Source organism: Phyllostomus discolor, chromosome 4 (assembly GCF_004126475.2).
Source record: "Phyllostomus discolor isolate MPI-MPIP mPhyDis1 chromosome 4, mPhyDis1.pri.v3, whole genome shotgun sequence".
Lineage (NCBI taxonomy): Eukaryota > Metazoa > Chordata > Mammalia > Chiroptera > Phyllostomidae > Phyllostomus > Phyllostomus discolor.
Window position 1 is genome coordinate 142,810,431 of NC_040906.2, and position 19,489 is coordinate 142,829,919.

At 32.0% G+C, this 19,489-nt stretch overlaps 1 protein-coding gene across 1 annotated transcript in view; it reads right to left on the reverse strand.

Moving 5' to 3' along the window:
• Window positions 1-19,489, reverse strand: part of LOC114494060 (pleckstrin homology domain interacting protein) — a 140,973-nt gene that overhangs the window by 25,883 nt on the left and 95,601 nt on the right. The window contains exons 22-31 of the mRNA XM_028508930.2: window positions 18,415-18,491; window positions 15,795-16,026; window positions 10,931-11,050; window positions 7,662-7,769; window positions 6,987-7,111; window positions 6,785-6,867; window positions 4,250-4,361; window positions 4,004-4,065; window positions 1,829-1,984; window positions 444-564 (exon numbers count right to left, since the gene is read on the reverse strand). Coding sequence (XP_028364731.1) covers window positions 444-564; window positions 1,829-1,984; window positions 4,004-4,065; window positions 4,250-4,361; window positions 6,785-6,867; window positions 6,987-7,111; window positions 7,662-7,769; window positions 10,931-11,050; window positions 15,795-16,026; window positions 18,415-18,491 — 1,196 coding nt within the window. The remainder of the gene's footprint in view (window positions 1-443; window positions 565-1,828; window positions 1,985-4,003; window positions 4,066-4,249; window positions 4,362-6,784; window positions 6,868-6,986; window positions 7,112-7,661; window positions 7,770-10,930; window positions 11,051-15,794; window positions 16,027-18,414; window positions 18,492-19,489) is intronic.

Below are 19,489 nucleotides of genomic sequence, written 5' to 3' on the forward strand. Positions count from 1 at the left end.
TGTTCATAAGTACTCATAAGCTGAATAGAAGCAAAATAAGACAAATTTTATATTGTTCATGAAAAAATCAAGTAACAAATATTTCAATGTGATATCTTGGAGAAAATGACACAGTTTTGTAAAATATGCTAAGTTTTATAAAATATGCTATGAAGACAGCAAGCAGCAGCTCATATTAGCAGGCAGACAAAACTATCTAGGTAACATATTCTAAGTGTGGTTACAAGACCAGCAGCATCAGCATCGCTGGGAATTTTTTAAAAATGTAGAATCTCAGGTTATTACTCTAAACCTATGGAACCAAATTCTGCATTTTAACAAAATCCCCAGGTGATTTTTTTATGTACATTGAAGTTTGAGAAGCACTGCTATAGAAGATCAGTAAATGGGTGAAAGGATCATTTAGCTTTATTTAGGTAGTAGCTACAGTAAACAGTTCTAACCTGTAAAACCTGTTTTCCAGTCTTTGTTTAATTGTACTTAAATCTGTTGGATATGCCACTACAGTGCAATACATGGGATAGGCTTGCAGATCCACAGGGGCCACAAATGCTGAAGCAATATCTAAAATAAATAAGACAAGTAAGTTTATAAATGTATTTTGTATTGCTTAAATACTTAATGGAAAACCTTGAATTAAAACAAGTTTTGAGCTGTGTTAACTATTAATCTGTCACTCTTCATAGAAAAAGCAAAGTTTAGCTAATCTAGTATGAGTCTCATTTTTATTATGTATACATTTACACTGCAAAATTTTACAGATATTTGTTATTCATAGAGTTCTTAAAAGAAAAAAAATGACAAATAATATACATATGACCTATTAAAGATACATACATTTCTCTAATTAAAACCTGGCAATTCCTGAATTTATGTTTTTAACATTCGTTCTATCAGTAACACTATAATGATTACATTGCATTCAAACACTTTAACACCTGACTTTCTCAAAACTTAGAATTTTTTCTCATCTTCACAACATAATTCTGTGAAATATTAGTGAAAAAGAAAAGAGGAAACAGATTCAAAGTAATTGACTCCATGGCACACATTAAACTGGTAAAAATCTACAAACTATGGTCTCTCTCCATTTTTGCTCATTCACACATAGTTTGACAACTTCATACCCCAAAATATTACTAAAATTATCTAAGACAGTATTTGAGACAATTTTTTATAAAGTGTTGCCATTCTATAAAATACTTCAAGTAAAAATATTATCCAGTATGTGTCTCTAATGTTTTTAGCTGTTATTCATGTTAATTTCTCCCTGGATTCTTTGAATCTGATTCCTTAACTCAAGAATAGGAGGTTGTTACAAAGCACCATACTAGTTTAGAGTTACTCTGGATAATCTGTGGTCATTGTTTTTCTTTTAATGAAGCAAAGCAATTCACATATCCTTTTCCCCTCCCCTTACAAATATTCTCTTATGTATATGTATGTAAAGTTAAGGGGGAAACTGGTATAGCAGTTTAATAATTATAATCCACCTTTCAGTCATTGTCTTTCAGTTTGTATCATGTCAGCTTGAATATGTCAAGAGTTTTCAAACTGGATTCTGGAGGAATCAGATTGTTCAGAAGTTTCCCTGGCATTTTGTGGGGGACCCTCATTCTAAATTCAGATAGAGCGATCCCATTTATAACTTATTTCAATATCTGAGTCCTGTGTAAGATCTCATTTTGAAAAATTCCACTTAGAAATGTTTGAAAATCACTGACTTAATGATGTTATGAAAGAATAATTTGTTTGAATTATAGTATTTTTCCTTTCCTTTGCTTTTTGCCAGCTTTTTACATACTGATGTGCTACTATTATCATTTACCTAGTGTCATCAACTGGTTTATTCCTGCAACAATTCTTTCACATTCTTCATCCCTTGGATTGGAACCCCATTCTCCATCAAGAGGTTTATAGATCAATGATCTGCATTCAACATCAGTTAAAGGAACACTGGTACCTAGTTCTTCAGGAAATACAGCTGAAATACCCAGAAAGAAATGCAGATTTAGTGAAAATGTGTGGAAGTTTACTAATATTTAGGTTATCTTTACAAAGTAGAGTTGATATTGTCATAAGACTAAAGGATAATTTTATAAAGATTTGGCAAGTATATTCTTTATTTTTCATTAAAGAAAAACATATTTCAATGATCAAGAAAATTTAAATTATTTTTTAAAACATTATAATAATTACTTCTCCAAATTTTTTACCCCACAACTTCCTTTATCACCATTTACCAGGTGAAGTAGAAAGTACTTTATAAAATGATACAAATTTAAAAGGTTTTGAATCAATTCATAATATAGTCTCCATTTTTACTTTGATAAAACATACATAATGTAAAGTTGAACTAAAGTATTATTTTCCAGAATACTTAAAACAAAGTCTAATTTTTAAAAAATGTATAAACAGAGAAAATTCTGATTACTGACAGGTAATTCTCATGCTTATTGCTCTTAAATGATAACGGTTATGCTTTCTGCATGCCTGAATATGTAACAGAATCTCTTACTGAATCTTTAAGAGAATTGTTAGGGGTGGGTGATAACATAAATCTACAAATCTACCAAATATGTTTTTCTTTGAACTAGACCCAGATAAGAGAAACATATTAACTATTTGTGTACAAAACTTTTCCTCCTCACAAAATGAAATTAAGCTCTATGGCTGCATATGTGTATGTATCCAAAGAGATCAAAAACAAAAAGCACTTGCTCCACATACAGATATATTTAGGTAGGATGTATCTTAACAGCACCAATTCATTTCAAGAAATACCTCAGGCATTACAATTCCAATTAGTTTCATTTCTCTCACATTAATAATAGTGCAATGCATCAAACTCAAACTTCCATAAAGGAAAAAAACAAAACCAGAATATAAGCCATGTAAAACGATCATAATCTGATTAAGACATTTAAAAATTTTAAAGACTATTTTCTCATTTTTAAGGTTTATCTGAGTTTACTTTTTCCAAGATATCGCTTTTCTCTGACTTCTTAGAAATACAATAAATAACAAACATTTATAAATGATTATTTCTATGTCAAAAGTCAAAATTTTGTTTTTAAATCTTTGCTATTATCTAAAAGTAATATTATTTTTGAAGAAATCAAATATAGAATAATGTAAAAGATAATTTATAAAAGTCTTTATATTTTTATTTTTTATAAGTAATCTTTATTAAGAATCTAGAATACATATCCTTTTGAACATTTTTACGCATATATAGTAATATGATCTTTTTTTAAAAAAATTGAAACAAAGATAGGTAATGAGGTAGAAAAAAAATAATAATCTCCAGGATTTAGCTACACTGGCCTTTTCTCAGTCCCAGGAAGATATCATACTCACTGCCTAAGGCTAACTCCCAAATTCCAAGGCAATGTGTAAGACCATATGCAAGGTAACAGCTATTACATTATTATTAATTATAATTACTGACTCGTTGAGCCCTTACACGTGGCAGGCTCTATAATAAGCACTTTACACATATGATGTCATTTAATCCTCACAGAAGCCCTGTAAGAAACATATTAGTTTACATAACTTCAAAGGCTAAATTCTAAGACCTGGTTTGGAGAGTTGAAGGAACTTCCCAAAATGGCATAGACAGAAGACAGCAGGGCTAGGATACAGATCTATGCTATGTCTCACTCAAAAGCCTGAACTCTGGAGTTACAAAAATATCTTTGCTCCCAAGTGCTCAGCTTCTAGGAATAACTAATCATGAGCAAAACAATTTCATGTTTTTCTGTAATTAATTAACTTCCATCTTTCCTGTTAAGACTATAAATTCCAGGGGGCAAATGTTAAGTCTATCTTGTTTGCTACTATGTCTTGAAAGTCCAGGTCAATAGTAAAGGCACTATATTTGATGAATGAATATTTTCTATTTGATCTTCCTAACAACACTATGCAATAGTAAGTTTGCAAATCATACTTATTTAAAAAATTAATTTCATAATAAATATACAAAAGCCTAACATATACTCACCATTATTAGGTATAAGCTCCATATCCCAAGGACTCATCTTTTCTGTATCACCATTATCCCAGCTTAAAGGAAGAAAAATCCTGTTATTAAAAAATCTAAATACTAAAATGCAATTTTTAAATAAAATCATATCATAAAATAATTGCTTTGGTATTTTAAAAAAGTATTGCTATCATTTTATTAATAGACAGGGAAAACATTCAAAGAAAGCCAGGCTGAACTAAAATACAGTAAATGCTTTCTTACCAAACATTATAACACTGAAACAAACTATCAGGGTACTCAGGTTGAAGAGGTTCCTGGCTTTCAATTGTTCCAAACCACCAGGCATCATCTATGACTGATCTGAAACGGTCACCTGGACAAGAATAAGAGCCATCTCATTACTCTGAATTGTAATGTTGCTGTTGTTGCTCCTTTTTCCCAAAGTATACTCCTTTAAGATACTTAAACTGCCTGTATAATTTCAGAAGATACAGAAAAAGTGACCTACAAATTTCAAAATAAGTAAATAAGTCAGCAATATTGAGGAAAAATGTTATTTAATAAGTACACCAGAACTGTGACTTACCAGTTTCTATTGTACCATTTCTTACATTTTATTAGGGTAAGGAGGAATTCACTTTTACCTTAGGCATTTTTAACAATATAGCATTTTTTTAAAGATTTTATTTATTTTTCTTTTTAGGGAGGGAAGGGAGGGAGATAGAGAGAGAGAGAGAGAGAGAGAGAGAGAGAGAGAAACATCAATGTGCAGTTGCTGAGGGTTATGGCCTGCAACCCAGGAATGTACCCTTGCTGGGAATCGAACCTGGGACACTTTGGTTCTCAGCCCGCGCTCAATCCACTGAGCTATGCCAGCCAGGGCTTACCATATAGCATTTTTAATTAATCAGTAGGCCTATACCCAAACTTTTCATTCAAATAAATATACAGTTTAATAGTTTCAGCTAAACAAGTATTTACAGTCTATAATTTCTTACTTTTTGTAGCCAAGTTCCTCTAACCAACAATCAACACTCCACTCTAAAAACAACTAAACCAAACAAATAAATATCCAAACTGACTTCTTCACCTCAATTACCCTTAAGCTATAACACTCATGCATACACTCATTTTCCATTTCCTATTAAAAACAAATAAAGAAATAAAAACAACTATTCTTTGTAAAACAGCACTCCTTGAGTCCCTTTCTTTACTTACAATCAGCTATTGTCATATTAGGAAAACTGCTTTCCCCAAAGACCCTAATAAGTTATCCTCTCAGGTTCCCACTGTGCCATACAAAAACTGTAAACCAGTCTCTTCTTTTTTGCTACGTTTCCCCCTTCCCTGACTTTCAAACAAAAAATCAAATGTAAAAAATTATAACCAGAACCAAGAAAAACTTTTAACTATTTCTTCTTGAAATTTACTTACAAATTTCTAAATAATGAATATACAGCTATTCCTTCACTCATCTATTTCAGACATTAAGTACTGACCTCTATCCATACAACTGTATATAAAAGATATATGTATTTTATTTAGTCTATATTCAATTTTTCTTTATCATGACTATGTAAATATTGTTTGCTACTAAGCCAACTTCTACACACTTTCTTGTATTTTAATAATTGTTTCATTTTTTAATGTCTTAATTTTTCCTGAATTTATGATTATTTTCCCCCATTCTCTAACAACTCAAACTATAAACTACTTTTCAATATAATTTTCCACAAGTCAAGCATGTTAGATCATTGGAGATCAGTTCCATTTTTTTCCCTTGAAGACTTCACTCTTGAGAGACAATATCTTCTGTCTGGTTGTTTTATAGGCTTGGTAACAGATGCTATTCTTGGGACTTCTGTTGACTGTTACCTGGGAACTCCTTTCTGCTCTTTCCTGTCCTGAAAACATTTCCTGTCTCCTAGAGGGATTCCCTGCCTTTCTCTATCTTGATTACTCCCCTTACTTTATGGAAAATATCTTTCAAAACTTCCACAGAAATGATACATGATACATTAACTTTTTTCATAACTCCTAGGAACCTAACTTTAATAACTTGCATTCTCCTAATTTTTCTTTTTTTAAAAAAGTTAAATTTCTAAGTTTACGAAGTCTAATTAACAATAGACAAATAATCATGCCAATGCAGTCTAATGGCACTGGAGAAGAAATGGACTGAGGTATCAATTATTGTGATTTTTCAAAGCCACATTATGCCATATATGGACCACATCTCACTCCAAGAAGACAAAGAATGCCACTATTTGAAGTTTAGAAATGAAATACTCTGATGAACAGCATACCCTCTGGACATAAATTAATCCATCTTAAATGCCTAGAAATTTTAAAGGATTTTAAAACTTTTTTGAGTCTTGATTACAATTATTAATTTTTAAAGATTATAATAAAGTTAAACAAAAAAAATGTAGGTTTAACTTTTGTCCCATCTAAATTAAATTATTAAACATATTGACATGCTTCAATTTTGAATTATTATTAATATTTGTGGATAAAAATTTAAGTCAACACATAAAACAGCTAAAGGAATATGTATAAACAATCTTATAATAGTTAACAAATATAAGAGAAAAAAATGCTTAGAATTTCAGCATCAACTAGATTAAAAGTATTTCCATTCTTAAAAAGACTCAAAAAACACTTGACACAATATTGTACTTGGCTACTAATATTCCCAGAAATGGCAGGCAACTCATTTCTTTTCCTAAACTATGAAAAATATTAAATTACTTATTAGATTAAAAATACACACTTATGGCTCCTAAAATTACCTACCTATATTCCACCGCCTGTATCTTGCGTCGTCAAACTGTTGTCTCAAGACTAGGAAATCTATAACATCAGGCATATCATGGTATCTAATTACAAACAGAAATAAATTAGGTCACATACCTAAAAATATCTATGACATGTTTGAATTTATCTTGAAAACAATCTACAATACTAAGAAACCATTGCCTTTTTCAACAGTCCTTACTTCATGGTAAATGATCCGCCAGTCAGTTTACCAGTATCAGGATCAAGAAAAGCAAGTTTAAGGCAGCAAAGGGTAGGCAATCCCACTTCATACTTTATGCCAACTATTTTCATCAGTTCTTGTTCCTGAGAAGAGAGAAAAAATGAGAAACCATCTTCTCAAAATAAACTGCTAAACATAACCGAGAAAGCACTTTTTCACGTCAAAATTGATCTAGGTAATTACTCTGTCTATATGTAAAAATTCAGATCTGCGTACTATAGAGTATGCAAATTATGTTTCAGTTTTAAATAGTAAAGAAAAACATAAAAAAAACTTGACTGAAATAAGAGTTTTCCAACACTTAGAGGTGTAAGACTCTAAGTAATTTTGAACTATTGCTGATAAATCTAGACATACTTATCAAATTACATATATATTTGCCTTAGATATTAGTGTTGCTAATTCTCACTAATTATATTTTGTACCCACAATTTATAAACTGTCACAGCATACAAATTCAGTCAATCTTATGTTTCTTAGAATGTTAAATACAATACACTCTACTCGCCAGATTGCTTCAGTTAAGAAAGCTATCTTCATGATATTGTTTCTTATAGTAAAACTATTAATAATACAATTTTTCCACATTCCATAACTACATATTTTTGAGATATTAAATAATAAACATCATACCCGTAGTTCCATTTTATGCCATGGCTGTTTTTTAGGATTGATACTATAAATTTTATTTTTCCGGGCCATTTCAACATACGCTTCATGTCCTTGTCGGAAATAATAAACCTAAAAATAATATAACATCACAATTTAAAAACTTGAATGTGTTTCCGTAAACCCAATATGCAAGAATTTAATGTTCTTTGAACTAAAACATTTTCTAATACTATGATGTTTTTTCCTTCTTTTCCTCAAGTTTTTCTGGTGTCACATAATCATAACCAAAGTGTTCAAAATAGCATTACTTTGATTACATACTAACAGGTTAAGAAAAGCAGTAACTTTTGGGGTTTTTTGGTTTGTTTTACCACTTTACTTTTATTGTTTGAAGATTTTATTTATTTATTTCTAGAGAGAGGGGAAGGGCAGGAGAGAGAGAGGGAGAGAAACATCAATATGTGATCGCCTCTCACATACCCCCAACTGAGGACCCGGCTCAGAACCCAGGCATGTGCCCTGACTGGGAATCGAACCCAGTAACCCTTTTGTTCACAGGCTGGCACTCAGTTCACTGAGCCACAATAGCCAGGGCACCACTTTACTTTTAAATTCAAAATAACTAACAACCAAAATAAACACAGGCTCATAGATAGAGAGCAGACCAACAGCTCTGGGGAGGACTAGGGCATGGAGGGATCACACAAAAAAGGAAAAAAACAGAAAGAGCTCATAGACACAGACAACAGTGTGGTAATTGTAGGGGGGAGGAGGATGGATGGATGTAGAAGACAGCATAGGGGAATAAATTGTGATAGAATAGATAAACAGAGATTCCTGTGCTTAAAAAACATAAAATACAAGGTTAAAGTTAATGAGTATTGGATAAAATAAGTCAAAATTTCAATAAAATGAAGAATCACATGTATATGCCCTGGCTGGTGTGACTCAGTGGATTGAGAGCCAGCCTGCAAACAAAAAGGTCGCCAGTTTGATTCCTGATAAGGACACATGCCTCAGTTTCCAGCCAGGTCGCCGGTTGGGGAAAAAGGGGAGGCAACTGGTTGATGTTTCTCTCCCTCTCTTTCTGACTTTCTCCCTCTAAAAATAAAAATAAATGAAAAAAATTTTTAATGGTAAGGATAGCTAACTGTAAAAAAGGAAAAAAGAATTGCAGGTATGTAACATAGTTAAAACCAGTATCTTAAGAACTTGAATGGGGAAATATAAGGGCTTCCTAGTAGAGCCCTTCAGTGGGAGGTCCTTCAGTATGAAAGTCGCTGGACACTGAGCCTGTCCTCTTAACAAAATCCCATATTCCCACTGCCATGCAAGCTCTGCAGCATCAGATGGTGAGGTGCAGAACATGCTCTCTTCTGTTAATAACCACTTTTATCCTGCTCTGCCTCCTGGATGTTTATAGGAATAGGTTCCTCCTAAGATGCTGGGTTACAGCCTTTGTAAATCATTATCCAACTAGAAAACATGCTTGAAATTTTTAAAATGTATTAGTTTGATTTTGATGATAAAGATATTTCTTAAGGCTTAAGAAAAGCACAGAATTTGGAGTCATACTATTAGTTTACTGGCAGTGTGATCTTTGGCAAATTAAGTTTTCTAAGCGTAATTTTCTTATCTGAAGTTGATAATGCTCACTGTTAAAAGGTTATTACAAAATCGAAATGAGAAAATGTTATGAAAAGCATTTAATACAGTGCACAACAAAACAGGAATAAATTGACTTAAAAAAATTGGTATTTATTTTTAGAGAGAGGAGAAGGAAAGGAGAAAAAGAGGAAGAGAAACCTCAATGTGAGAAAGAAACATTGCTTGGTTGCCTCTTACACACCCCCAACTGGGGGACTTGGCACAACCCAGGCATGTGCCCTGACTGGGACTGAAACCAGTGAGCAACCTTCTGGTTTACAAGATGACACCCAATCCACTGAGCCACACCAGTAAGAGCTAAATGATTTTTTAAAAACAGTTCATCTGTGTAGCATAACAAAATTGTAACTAGGGATCATGATTAATTTGTTCCTCACTTTTGTACCAACTAGTTTATACATATACATAATTTGAAAGTAAAAAATGTATTCTCACATATATTTTATCCTTATGAAAACAGCAAGGCATCTATTTATCCTCATTTTATAAATATCAAATTTAAGTGATTCCCAACTACCATCCTGTAGAACTGGTACTCGAACACAGTTGTTTTATAACAAGTATTTTTCCTACTATTAAAAAATAGTATAGCTTGTTAAAAAAGTGCTATTAAACTTTTTAAAAAACAACTTAAACATTTTGAAAGGAGATTATTCAACAAGCAATTACACACTTTCTGGCCACCTTCAAAATAATATATTAAACATAATATAACCGCGCATCTTCTTGATGTCACAGATCTGTTAGGATCTACCATTGTAACTAAATTACAACAATGTGGTGACGTTCCTATTCTATGCTCTTCAAGACTTCTTAGGCAAGTAGGGTATCTACTTGAGTTATTACAGACTGTTAAAATTAGTCTTGCAATGTAAAGTTTTTGTTTTCCTTCTTTGACTGAACTGCCACCTGCCATTTTCTATAGCTAATTAGTGTTCTTTGCCAGAAAAGGCAGTTTTAAATTCCTTATTTCTTACTGCTCATCTACTGGGCATCAGATAACCCTATCTCTTACCACTCATGTCGCCTTAAAATAAGGAGACATGAACCCTTGATTTGAAATCTTATATTTAAATTTCACAGTCCAAAGTACATAGTCAAATGATGCCCAATCATATTTTCTTAAAACTGAAATACTTCTTATACTAAGATAATACAATTTTTAAAGATCTAAGAATAGATTATGAATATAAGTTATTAAATGAAACACTTCTATAAAATTAAATAAAAATAAAATGCTGAATTGCTCTTTAAAAGGCTATACATTATATATATATTCCTATATATTTAAGTCTTAAGCTAAGAAAAATTAATATATTTTAATTTAAAAAAGAAAAAACTGACAAAAAAGTCATTAAAAATACATACTAGTTTTTAAAATGCTAACAAAATTCCCATTCTTAAAATATTTAGATTTGCAACTGCAATATTTATAGCATCCTTAAAAAATATGAGCATTAGTGTTTCCTTCCTAATTTTACTTTTTCTGTAGTTACAAACATCTAGAATGAGATACCTTATAAAACTACTGCAATCTTCTAGAGTTGTTTCTAGCACTCTAAAAATATTCAAAATAATTTAAAAGAAAGAAATACAGTATGTTTTAAAAAGTTTAAACGTACCTCATCACCCATCTGTGGTACAAATGGACATCTTCGGGGAATAGTATCGGTAATCCATGTTGAAGGCAACCATTCTTCTAACGTCAACCCATTTTCTGTTAGTTCTCCTACAGCCAACCTCTAAGGTTTAGAACATTTAAAGTAATATTATCATAAAAGTATTCATCTACAACCTGTCCTTTAAAATAATTATAAAGGTAGTTGAATAAATAAAGGGAAGTGAATCATTGTGCAATATATGTATTCTTCAGGTATTAAAAATCTGTTCTGGAAAGATGTCAGTAGTAGCAGTGTAGTATTGAATTGCTCCAAAATAACTACATAAAAAAGAACTAAAGAACTGAAGACACCATTCAAAACAAAATTAAGTGTCAAGATATTCCCATAAACACCAAAATATAAACTCCAAGTAGTCTCCCTGTCAAAGTTCTATTAGTTTTATAAACTTTCCATTTAACAAAGCATATCTGAGTCTTTTTTAAAAATGTCCTAGTCATAGTGTGTTAGTAACAACTAGATAATATATTCTTGTATGGGCCGATTAGTGCAAGACACAGAAGGCTAACTGTTTCCATGGCTGGGCATTATACTTCTACATAGCCCAAGAATACTCTTGTCCTTCTCCCCTTTAGAGTAGCTATTTCACAATCTTGGCTCACATTTAGCTTTTAACAAAAAATTTTTCTTCACGTATTTTCCAAACAAAATGTTATTAAGATGGGTCCCTTACTTTTTATTTTTGTGGATAAATATAAAATTATGCCTCTGAGAAAAACCTTTTTAACTTTGCTGGTCACTTACAAGTAGCCAAAATGATCTGGATGTTGTTACCTTAAGACTTATGAAAAAGGAACTTCTAAGAGCCTTTGAAACCTAAGATTTATAAGCAGAGAAAGTTCGTGCAATTGATTAAAAATGTTTTGGTACAGTGTTTGTATATTACGATTCCAAGTTTTATTCTCTTGCGTTATTTTTAAAAAGAAGACAGTTGTCACTAAGTTAGTGCAAGTTCACCTAAAAGAAGCAATGTCATACTGAGGTATGACAGAACACTATTTGCAACAGATACTGCTACAGCTGCTACTCAATATCCATTTTCTCTTCATTAACAACATCTTCCTGTTTCTCAAACACATTAGGAGCACTCTCTCTTTGGAGAAAAAGGGATGGGAAATTTTAGTCAGGAGTGATGGGATCTGACTTACATTTTAAAAGAATCACTACAGATGTATCAAAGCAGCAACTTTCAAACGATGGCCCATACACAGTCCAAGCTTGGCGTGCTCTCTCTAAATCAAATTTTATTGGAACACAGCCATGCTCATTCATTTATGTATTGTCTATTGCTGCTTTCAGGCTACGATGGCAGAGCAGCTGAACCTTTACAAAAAAAATTTGTCAATACATGCTTTTAGAAAATAGATTCTAGGTGATAAAGGGCAAAGGCATGAAGACAGGTGGAAGGCTACTGTAATAATACAGGTGAGAGTTCACAGTAGCTAACACTAGTGACAGCAGAAATGTTGAAAATAGTTAAATGCTGAACATATTTAGAAGTGCCAAGATAATTCCCTGATGGGCTGGATACACAATATGAGAGAAAAAGGAGAATTAAGCATAACACCAAGTTCTGGGTATAAATAATTAAAAGTTGTTACTGTTGAGAAGAGAAGGACTAGACTGCAACAGGTTAGAGAGAAACTCTTAGAAAGTAAGTTTTGTATGTGTAAAATTTACAATGTTAAGTCAGGTCATATCTGACCAGTTATTTTATCCACAAAGGGTTACTGAATAGCCATTGCTACTATGTACTGAGTACATCACAGAGTTAGTTCCACAGATTGTATCAGTTTTATTTAATGAGGTTTTGAGTTAAAGTGTGTTTTGAAAAAGGTATCCTTTGACTTAATAAAAACAAGTAGAAAAAGTCTGAAAACTGGTAATCCGACCTCAATATGGACTATCAATTATACTAGGCAAGTATCTCTCCCCATAAGGAAAATTCTATGTTGACTGGGATAGCTAACAATTCTAACACAAAGCCAGATTAAATTGGATGTTCAACAGGAATAACCATAGTTATAACTGTAAGACCCGGGCATAGCCAAGAATCATTATGACGATAATTCTTACTCACCAATAATTCTTAGGAAACCCATAATATTTGGTTAAAGTATATTTCTGTCATTTAATGCTTAAAACTACTTAGGGAATAAATTGCACTGAATATTCCTCAAACCTTCCAGTCTCATGATTTGAGATTAAAAAAAAATTTTTGAGATACAGGCAATTAATTTTTTCTTCCTATCCAGAAATTTTTCTAGCCCCACCTCAAATAGTATTTCTTCTGAAGCCCATATCTGAAACTCTGAAATGAGATGTTCCCATTTGATTTCTGATTTATTACTTTCAAAATTAATCTGGTAACAACTGATTGATGTTTCTCTCATGCATCAATGTTGCTATTTCTACCTCTTTCCCCCCTCTATCTAAAAATATATAAATAAAATCTTTAAAATATTAATCTGGCAACCAAACATATATTTCTTCTATTTTTATCTTGGGGAATTCAAGCAACTTGTCGGTCACACATGTGTTTTAAGGTTTTACTTATTTAATTTTAGAGAGAGGGAAAGGGAGAAAGAGAGGGAAAGGGAGAAAGAGAGGGAAAGAAACATCAGTGTGTGGTTGCCTCTCTCTCCTGCCCCCTACTTGGGACCTGGCCCACAACCCAAGCACGTGCCCTGACTGGGAATTTAACCAGAGACCCTTTAGTTTGCAGGCACGCACTCACTCCACTGAGCCACATCAGCCACGGCAGTGGTACATTATTTTTAGAATAAGTACTATGTCTTATACTTCTGTCTATCCACTGTATTGCTTTATAGATAGCAAGCATTCAATAAAAATTTATTGATCTGGTTTCCAGATCTCTTAAAAGCATAAGGGATATATGTCAGATATTATCTGAGATTTGCTTACTGCATTTTTTATATCCGTCTTACTGATTCTTGCTTAACTGAAAAAGAATGTCATATGGAAAATATTTTCATCCATGCAATACTATCAATTACTTAATGATCTGTTACTTTCCAGCACTACAACTCTTCATAAAAAGGGAAATACTACTTGAGATAGTGGTATAATACTTCTTGAGATAACAAGAAGACTAAGGAATAAGAACGAGTCTATCTAGTGTTCAATTCACTCACTGGTAGGCTAACACCACACGATTTGAATAAAATCCAAATTAAAGGCAATGGTCTATAATATCTTAAAACTTATTAAATTTAAAATGGATCCCATCTAAATTTAATGGCAGATAGATCCTGTTATAATACTTCAAGAGAAATAGTAAAATTAAAATATGACAAATGGTAATAGTGGATCCAAATGTGGCACTGCATGAAGGAGCCCAAGGTATTAGTTCATCGATAATTATCAAATCAAGAGGACCACAAAGTAAACTGTGCTCTTGGGACAAAAGAATTACATTCTCACAGTGTAAATCTCAGAAGTTCATCAAAATTATCCTGAGATTAAAAAAGTGTTTACATTATTAGTTAGATACATGGCTACACAAGTTTTCTTTAACCATTACCACATAAAATAATGGGTCCATATACATTTCTCATTGACAAAGCAGAAGAAAAAGAAAACTGTGAGCAAAAGCATGGTATTCTCTTTGATAAATCTTCCCCAGACAAAAGTAAAGGAGATGATAAGAACAGTAGGCAATGGAATCCAAATTAAAGTAATTCATAATCATAGAGATGAAGGAAACAAATGCTCAACTGACACAGATAAAATAAACACTTAAGACAAATGTATTCTTAAAAAAATTTCAAGTTGGCCCTGATCCATGTGGTTCAGTTGGTTGGGCGTCATTCCACAAAGCAAAAGGTTGCTGGTTCAATTTCCACTCAGGGCACAAGCCTGGGTTGTGGGTGAGGTCCCCAGTCAGGGCAAGTACATGAGACAACAGATCAATGTTTCTGTCTCACAACAATATCTCTCTCCCTCTCTTTCTCCCCCCTTTCCCCTCTCTCTAGATATAAATAAAATCTGTTTAAAAAATGTCAAAATTCTCTGGGGATAAAGACCTTATAAGTTCCCCCAGGATTTCACACTACAAATGACAACCCAAGGAGCATCTAATTATGGCTCACAAACTGTATAAATAAACAAAGGTTTGTTAAAACAATAGTATCCTACTTTAGATTCACATTTGCATTGTGCTCAGCTATGACAAGTTTTGCCAGTCTAATTCCAGGTGATGTTCCCACTATGCTTTCTGTTTATTTTCAGCAATAAAAATGAGGATTAAAAGGTAAAGGCAATTAAGAGACTAATAAACTGTATATTTTATAGCATTACTTTTTAAATATACATAAATAAATCTCACCAGATTGTTTCTGCTCCTGTTATAAGACTAAATGCTCAATATTTAGAATATAATTAATTCTACAAAGAAACACCATCACATTCTAAACATTTAATACTTAAATAAACTAAACATATTTTGGTACACAGTTAAGTCCTCACCATGCCAAAAGGTTCTCTGACTTATAACAAAGTCAAAATGATGTATAACAAAAACCAACTTTTGAGAGGTTAATTAACATAAACAAAAGTTAAATTCCTACAGCATCTTATCAATGTAACATCAAAAGACACTGAAAGAAACACCATTCAAGGACCTGCTATACTCTATTTTACTCTTGTGTACTTGGAAGGTCTTTTATTACTATTTGCTAGTATACCTCAACAATGTTAATGTTCATCAACTACACTTTTAAAATGTGTGCTTTGCTTTCACAGAAAACATTAGTATATATTTATTTATTTATTTAAAAAAATCAACCTTTTGTTTTCTTTCTTTGGGCTTTTTTTTCTTTGGTGATATTGGTCCATCTTTCTCTTCATTTACTTTTTTCTTTTCCTTTTTAATCTGTTTTTGCTTCTGTTTTTCAGATTCTTCTTCTTCATCTGAACTGCTTTCTGCCTTCTTGGTTTTATGCTTAGGAATTTTCTTTGGTGGCTGCAGATTAATTCCTGCATCAGCTGTCCAATCAGAATAGTCACTGGAGTAGTCACTACAAGAGACAAAGGGTTTAAAAAACACACAAACACAAGATAATGTTAAGACTTTGTCTTATAAAAATGCAAAAAAGAGAGATTATAATAAAGAGAAATAACAAAACAGTACATATTAATGAACTAAGAATAGTTCCCTAACTTTTAACTCGTCTTCTAAGCAGTTTTTTAAGATACTATAGGCCTAACTTATTTAAATATCCAAAAAAATTAAGATAAATAATAAGGTCATAGCTTTAACTGAAACAATGAATTTAAGTGCCTTCTATGATTTTAGCCAAAAATTGATTTAGGAATGTTTTATCTATTCAAAATATTGTGAGGCATACAAAAATAAGAAGCAGAGAGTCACCTTCCTTAATTCTAGCAACAGTAGAAAGACAGTCCTGGAGAGCATAGAAGATAAACATTACGGAAGAAGTATAGGAATTCCTTTCTTGAGAGGTGAGAGCTCTGGACAAGGGGGACTCCTGTGTTAAAGCACTGATGCCCTGATTTTGAACGGGCAGAGCCAGAAGTATTCTTACCCAGTGAGAAGACTGTGAGTGTAAGTTTTACTTAGCATTTACATATATACCTTAGATATAATCTTATGCTTCAAAGTATGTCATGACTCAGAAAACTACAGGTTTTATTATCTATGAATCACTACCAATCATGTTTGATTACTTCTTTTCAGTTTACTTTCAATAGACCTAAGTCTTACTTAACTGATATTGTTGCAAAATAAAGAATCCAATTATGACATTTTCTGTTTCAATTTTTGTACATGAAACTATTACTTGATGGTATCAAGTTTTACAAGTGTAAATGCCTTAAATCTAAATTATACTATGTTAAAATCAATAATCATTTGTCCAGGTTTAGTGATACATGACCTCACTCTTCTCTGAAAATATTCCTGGTAAATCCTGAAAGGGCATTCTTCTGGAGTTTTATTCTAATACCACCACCTCTTCCTCTGGCCCAATGTCTTTTTATAAAAAACATTTACCTGTATCTCCTTAAAAATGATCATCACAGATAAAACTTAAGTAATTTACTAGTATAATTTTCATGACTTCATTTTACAATTTAAGATGATTCTGAAGAACTTTAATTAAATATTTTTCAGACACTATTCTGTAGGCATACAAACGCATCTGCAGGCAAAAACATCTATCCAAGATAAGAATAAACTGTATTCAACTTATGAGCATTTATTTACACTTATCCCTCCCGGCCATGGTCACTCTAAATGGCACCTGCCAAATACTGATAGTTGCTCCTCTCTGGAGCACTTAGCTCTTATGGGAAATCTGCTGCTGCCAGCAAAGATCTAACTATAAACCCGATAGACATTAAAGTACAATGTTCTTTACAGCATTGTCCTCAACTGCTAAAGCAACAAAAATTTTTTTTTTCTGGCCTATTTCAAATGTAGAAAACTACCGGACATAACCATGGACACCTGCATACTATTACTAGGAATAACTGTTGTGGAAATAGGAAAGCCCTTGATTCTAACACTGATATAAGGAATTCTTTTTTAAAAAATAAAAATAAAAATATGTTTATTGATTTTAGGAAAAGAGAAGGAAATAACAATTGGTTGCCTTTCATATTTGTCCCAGGAGGATCGAACCACAACCTTGGTATGTCCGGACAGGGAACCAAACCACAGCATTTTAGTGTACAGGATGACGCTCTAACAAACTGAGCAATGCTGGCCAGGGCATATAAGGAATTCTGATAGCTTCTACCTCCTGTTTCCTTTGGAAATTTTATTTTAGAAGCTACTGCTGCTGGAGAATAAGTGTGTGAGGCTAAACATAATTACCATTTCCAAAGGCTACACTCCTTGCTATTATTAAGGCTTTACCATGTCAGTCAAGACGATCAGCCCTGTAATAATGTGCATTGCTAATATAAGGAATTGGAAGGCATCCTCACTAACACAGTCAAATAAGGTGGGAATAATAGAAAAGAAAAAAAAACCTTATTCTCATTGCTGAAAAAAGAAATTATTAATAGCATTCAACAAATTCCACTATATAAGATAGTAAATTCTACAAGCTCTCATTACTTTCATAATTTAATGTTCAAATATTTCTCAAAACTAGTTTGTGGTTCAGTGCTGAAATCACAGCATTCAATAATAAAATATCAACTAGGAAGATAAAGTTAAAAGCACCATTTTGCAGATCTAGTTTTCCTAGAAACTAGTTTTTCTTCTTCTACTAGAGAAAACATGTCACGAAAAAAATCTAAATTTTGGACAACTCCAAAAATCTCTGAAGAAGAAGCAACTTTTAACTCAAAGAGACTCTAAAAAATGTTGGTAAAGAATCTGCAGCTTTCTAAAGAGTTTATATTACATTTGAAACAATAAAAATTCATTAAAGTACCTAGAGCTGCCATCACTGTGCCATGCTCTCTCTTCTTCTTCAGAGGTTCCACCACTGACAGCAACAACTTCACCTTCCTATGAGATATTGAGTATGTATTTTATTGTGCAATATTACCAAAAAATACAATTATGTAATATCACCAATCAAGTTATTTAAATTAAAACCTGATTTACATTAATTGCAAAATACAGACCTCAGATTTTATACAAAAAATTATTCAATGTATTTAATAATTATTAAATTTATCCAAAGATATAATACTTATTAATATTGGATTCAAAGCAATCTCTTGGATAAATAACATACAGAGTGGGACAAAAGTAGGTTTACAGTTGTTTATATGGAAAACACAGTAATTAATAATAACACAAGAATAAATTCTGTTTTGTGTAGTCACAACTATAAGCTTACTTATGCTCCATCCTGTTATTTTGTTATTTTAAGAAGCCTTATAACTTATCTTCTAGCTTGGATTCAAATTCCACAGCTGACATAGCAAATCAATTTTTACCTCTTTGTCCTTTGCTAAAATTTAAGCTTTTTTTTTCTTCTATAGGTGCTTTGGGAAACTTAAAATTAGGAACTTTTATGTTATATTAGTATTAAAATAACTTTATCATACAAAAAAAAAGAATATTCCAGTTCTGGTATTATATTCAAATGGTAGAGGATTAAAAACTACCCAAACACTGTGTTCCTTTAATTTCTATTTACTATAACTGAAAAAAATCTAAACAGATGTTCTAATTACTACCACCCCTAGTATATCACTTCTTTAAAGAGAGAGTAAAAAACATATTGCTAAATATAAAATAGTCACTATGTGAAACTATAAAATATCTAAACCAAAAAACCAGTTTTTTCATTAATTAATACATTCTGCCCAAGGTGTTATTTTGTTCTCAATGTACTCCTCTAGAATTTAATTTAATTGCTCTAAAAAAATGGTAAAGCATAAACAAATTAGTTTGAGGAAGAATAAATTTTTCTTATGTTAACAAGTTTACCTAAAAATATATGTTTCTACTAAGCTGAATCATATTTAAAATATGTTCTAGAAACTTAGTATTAA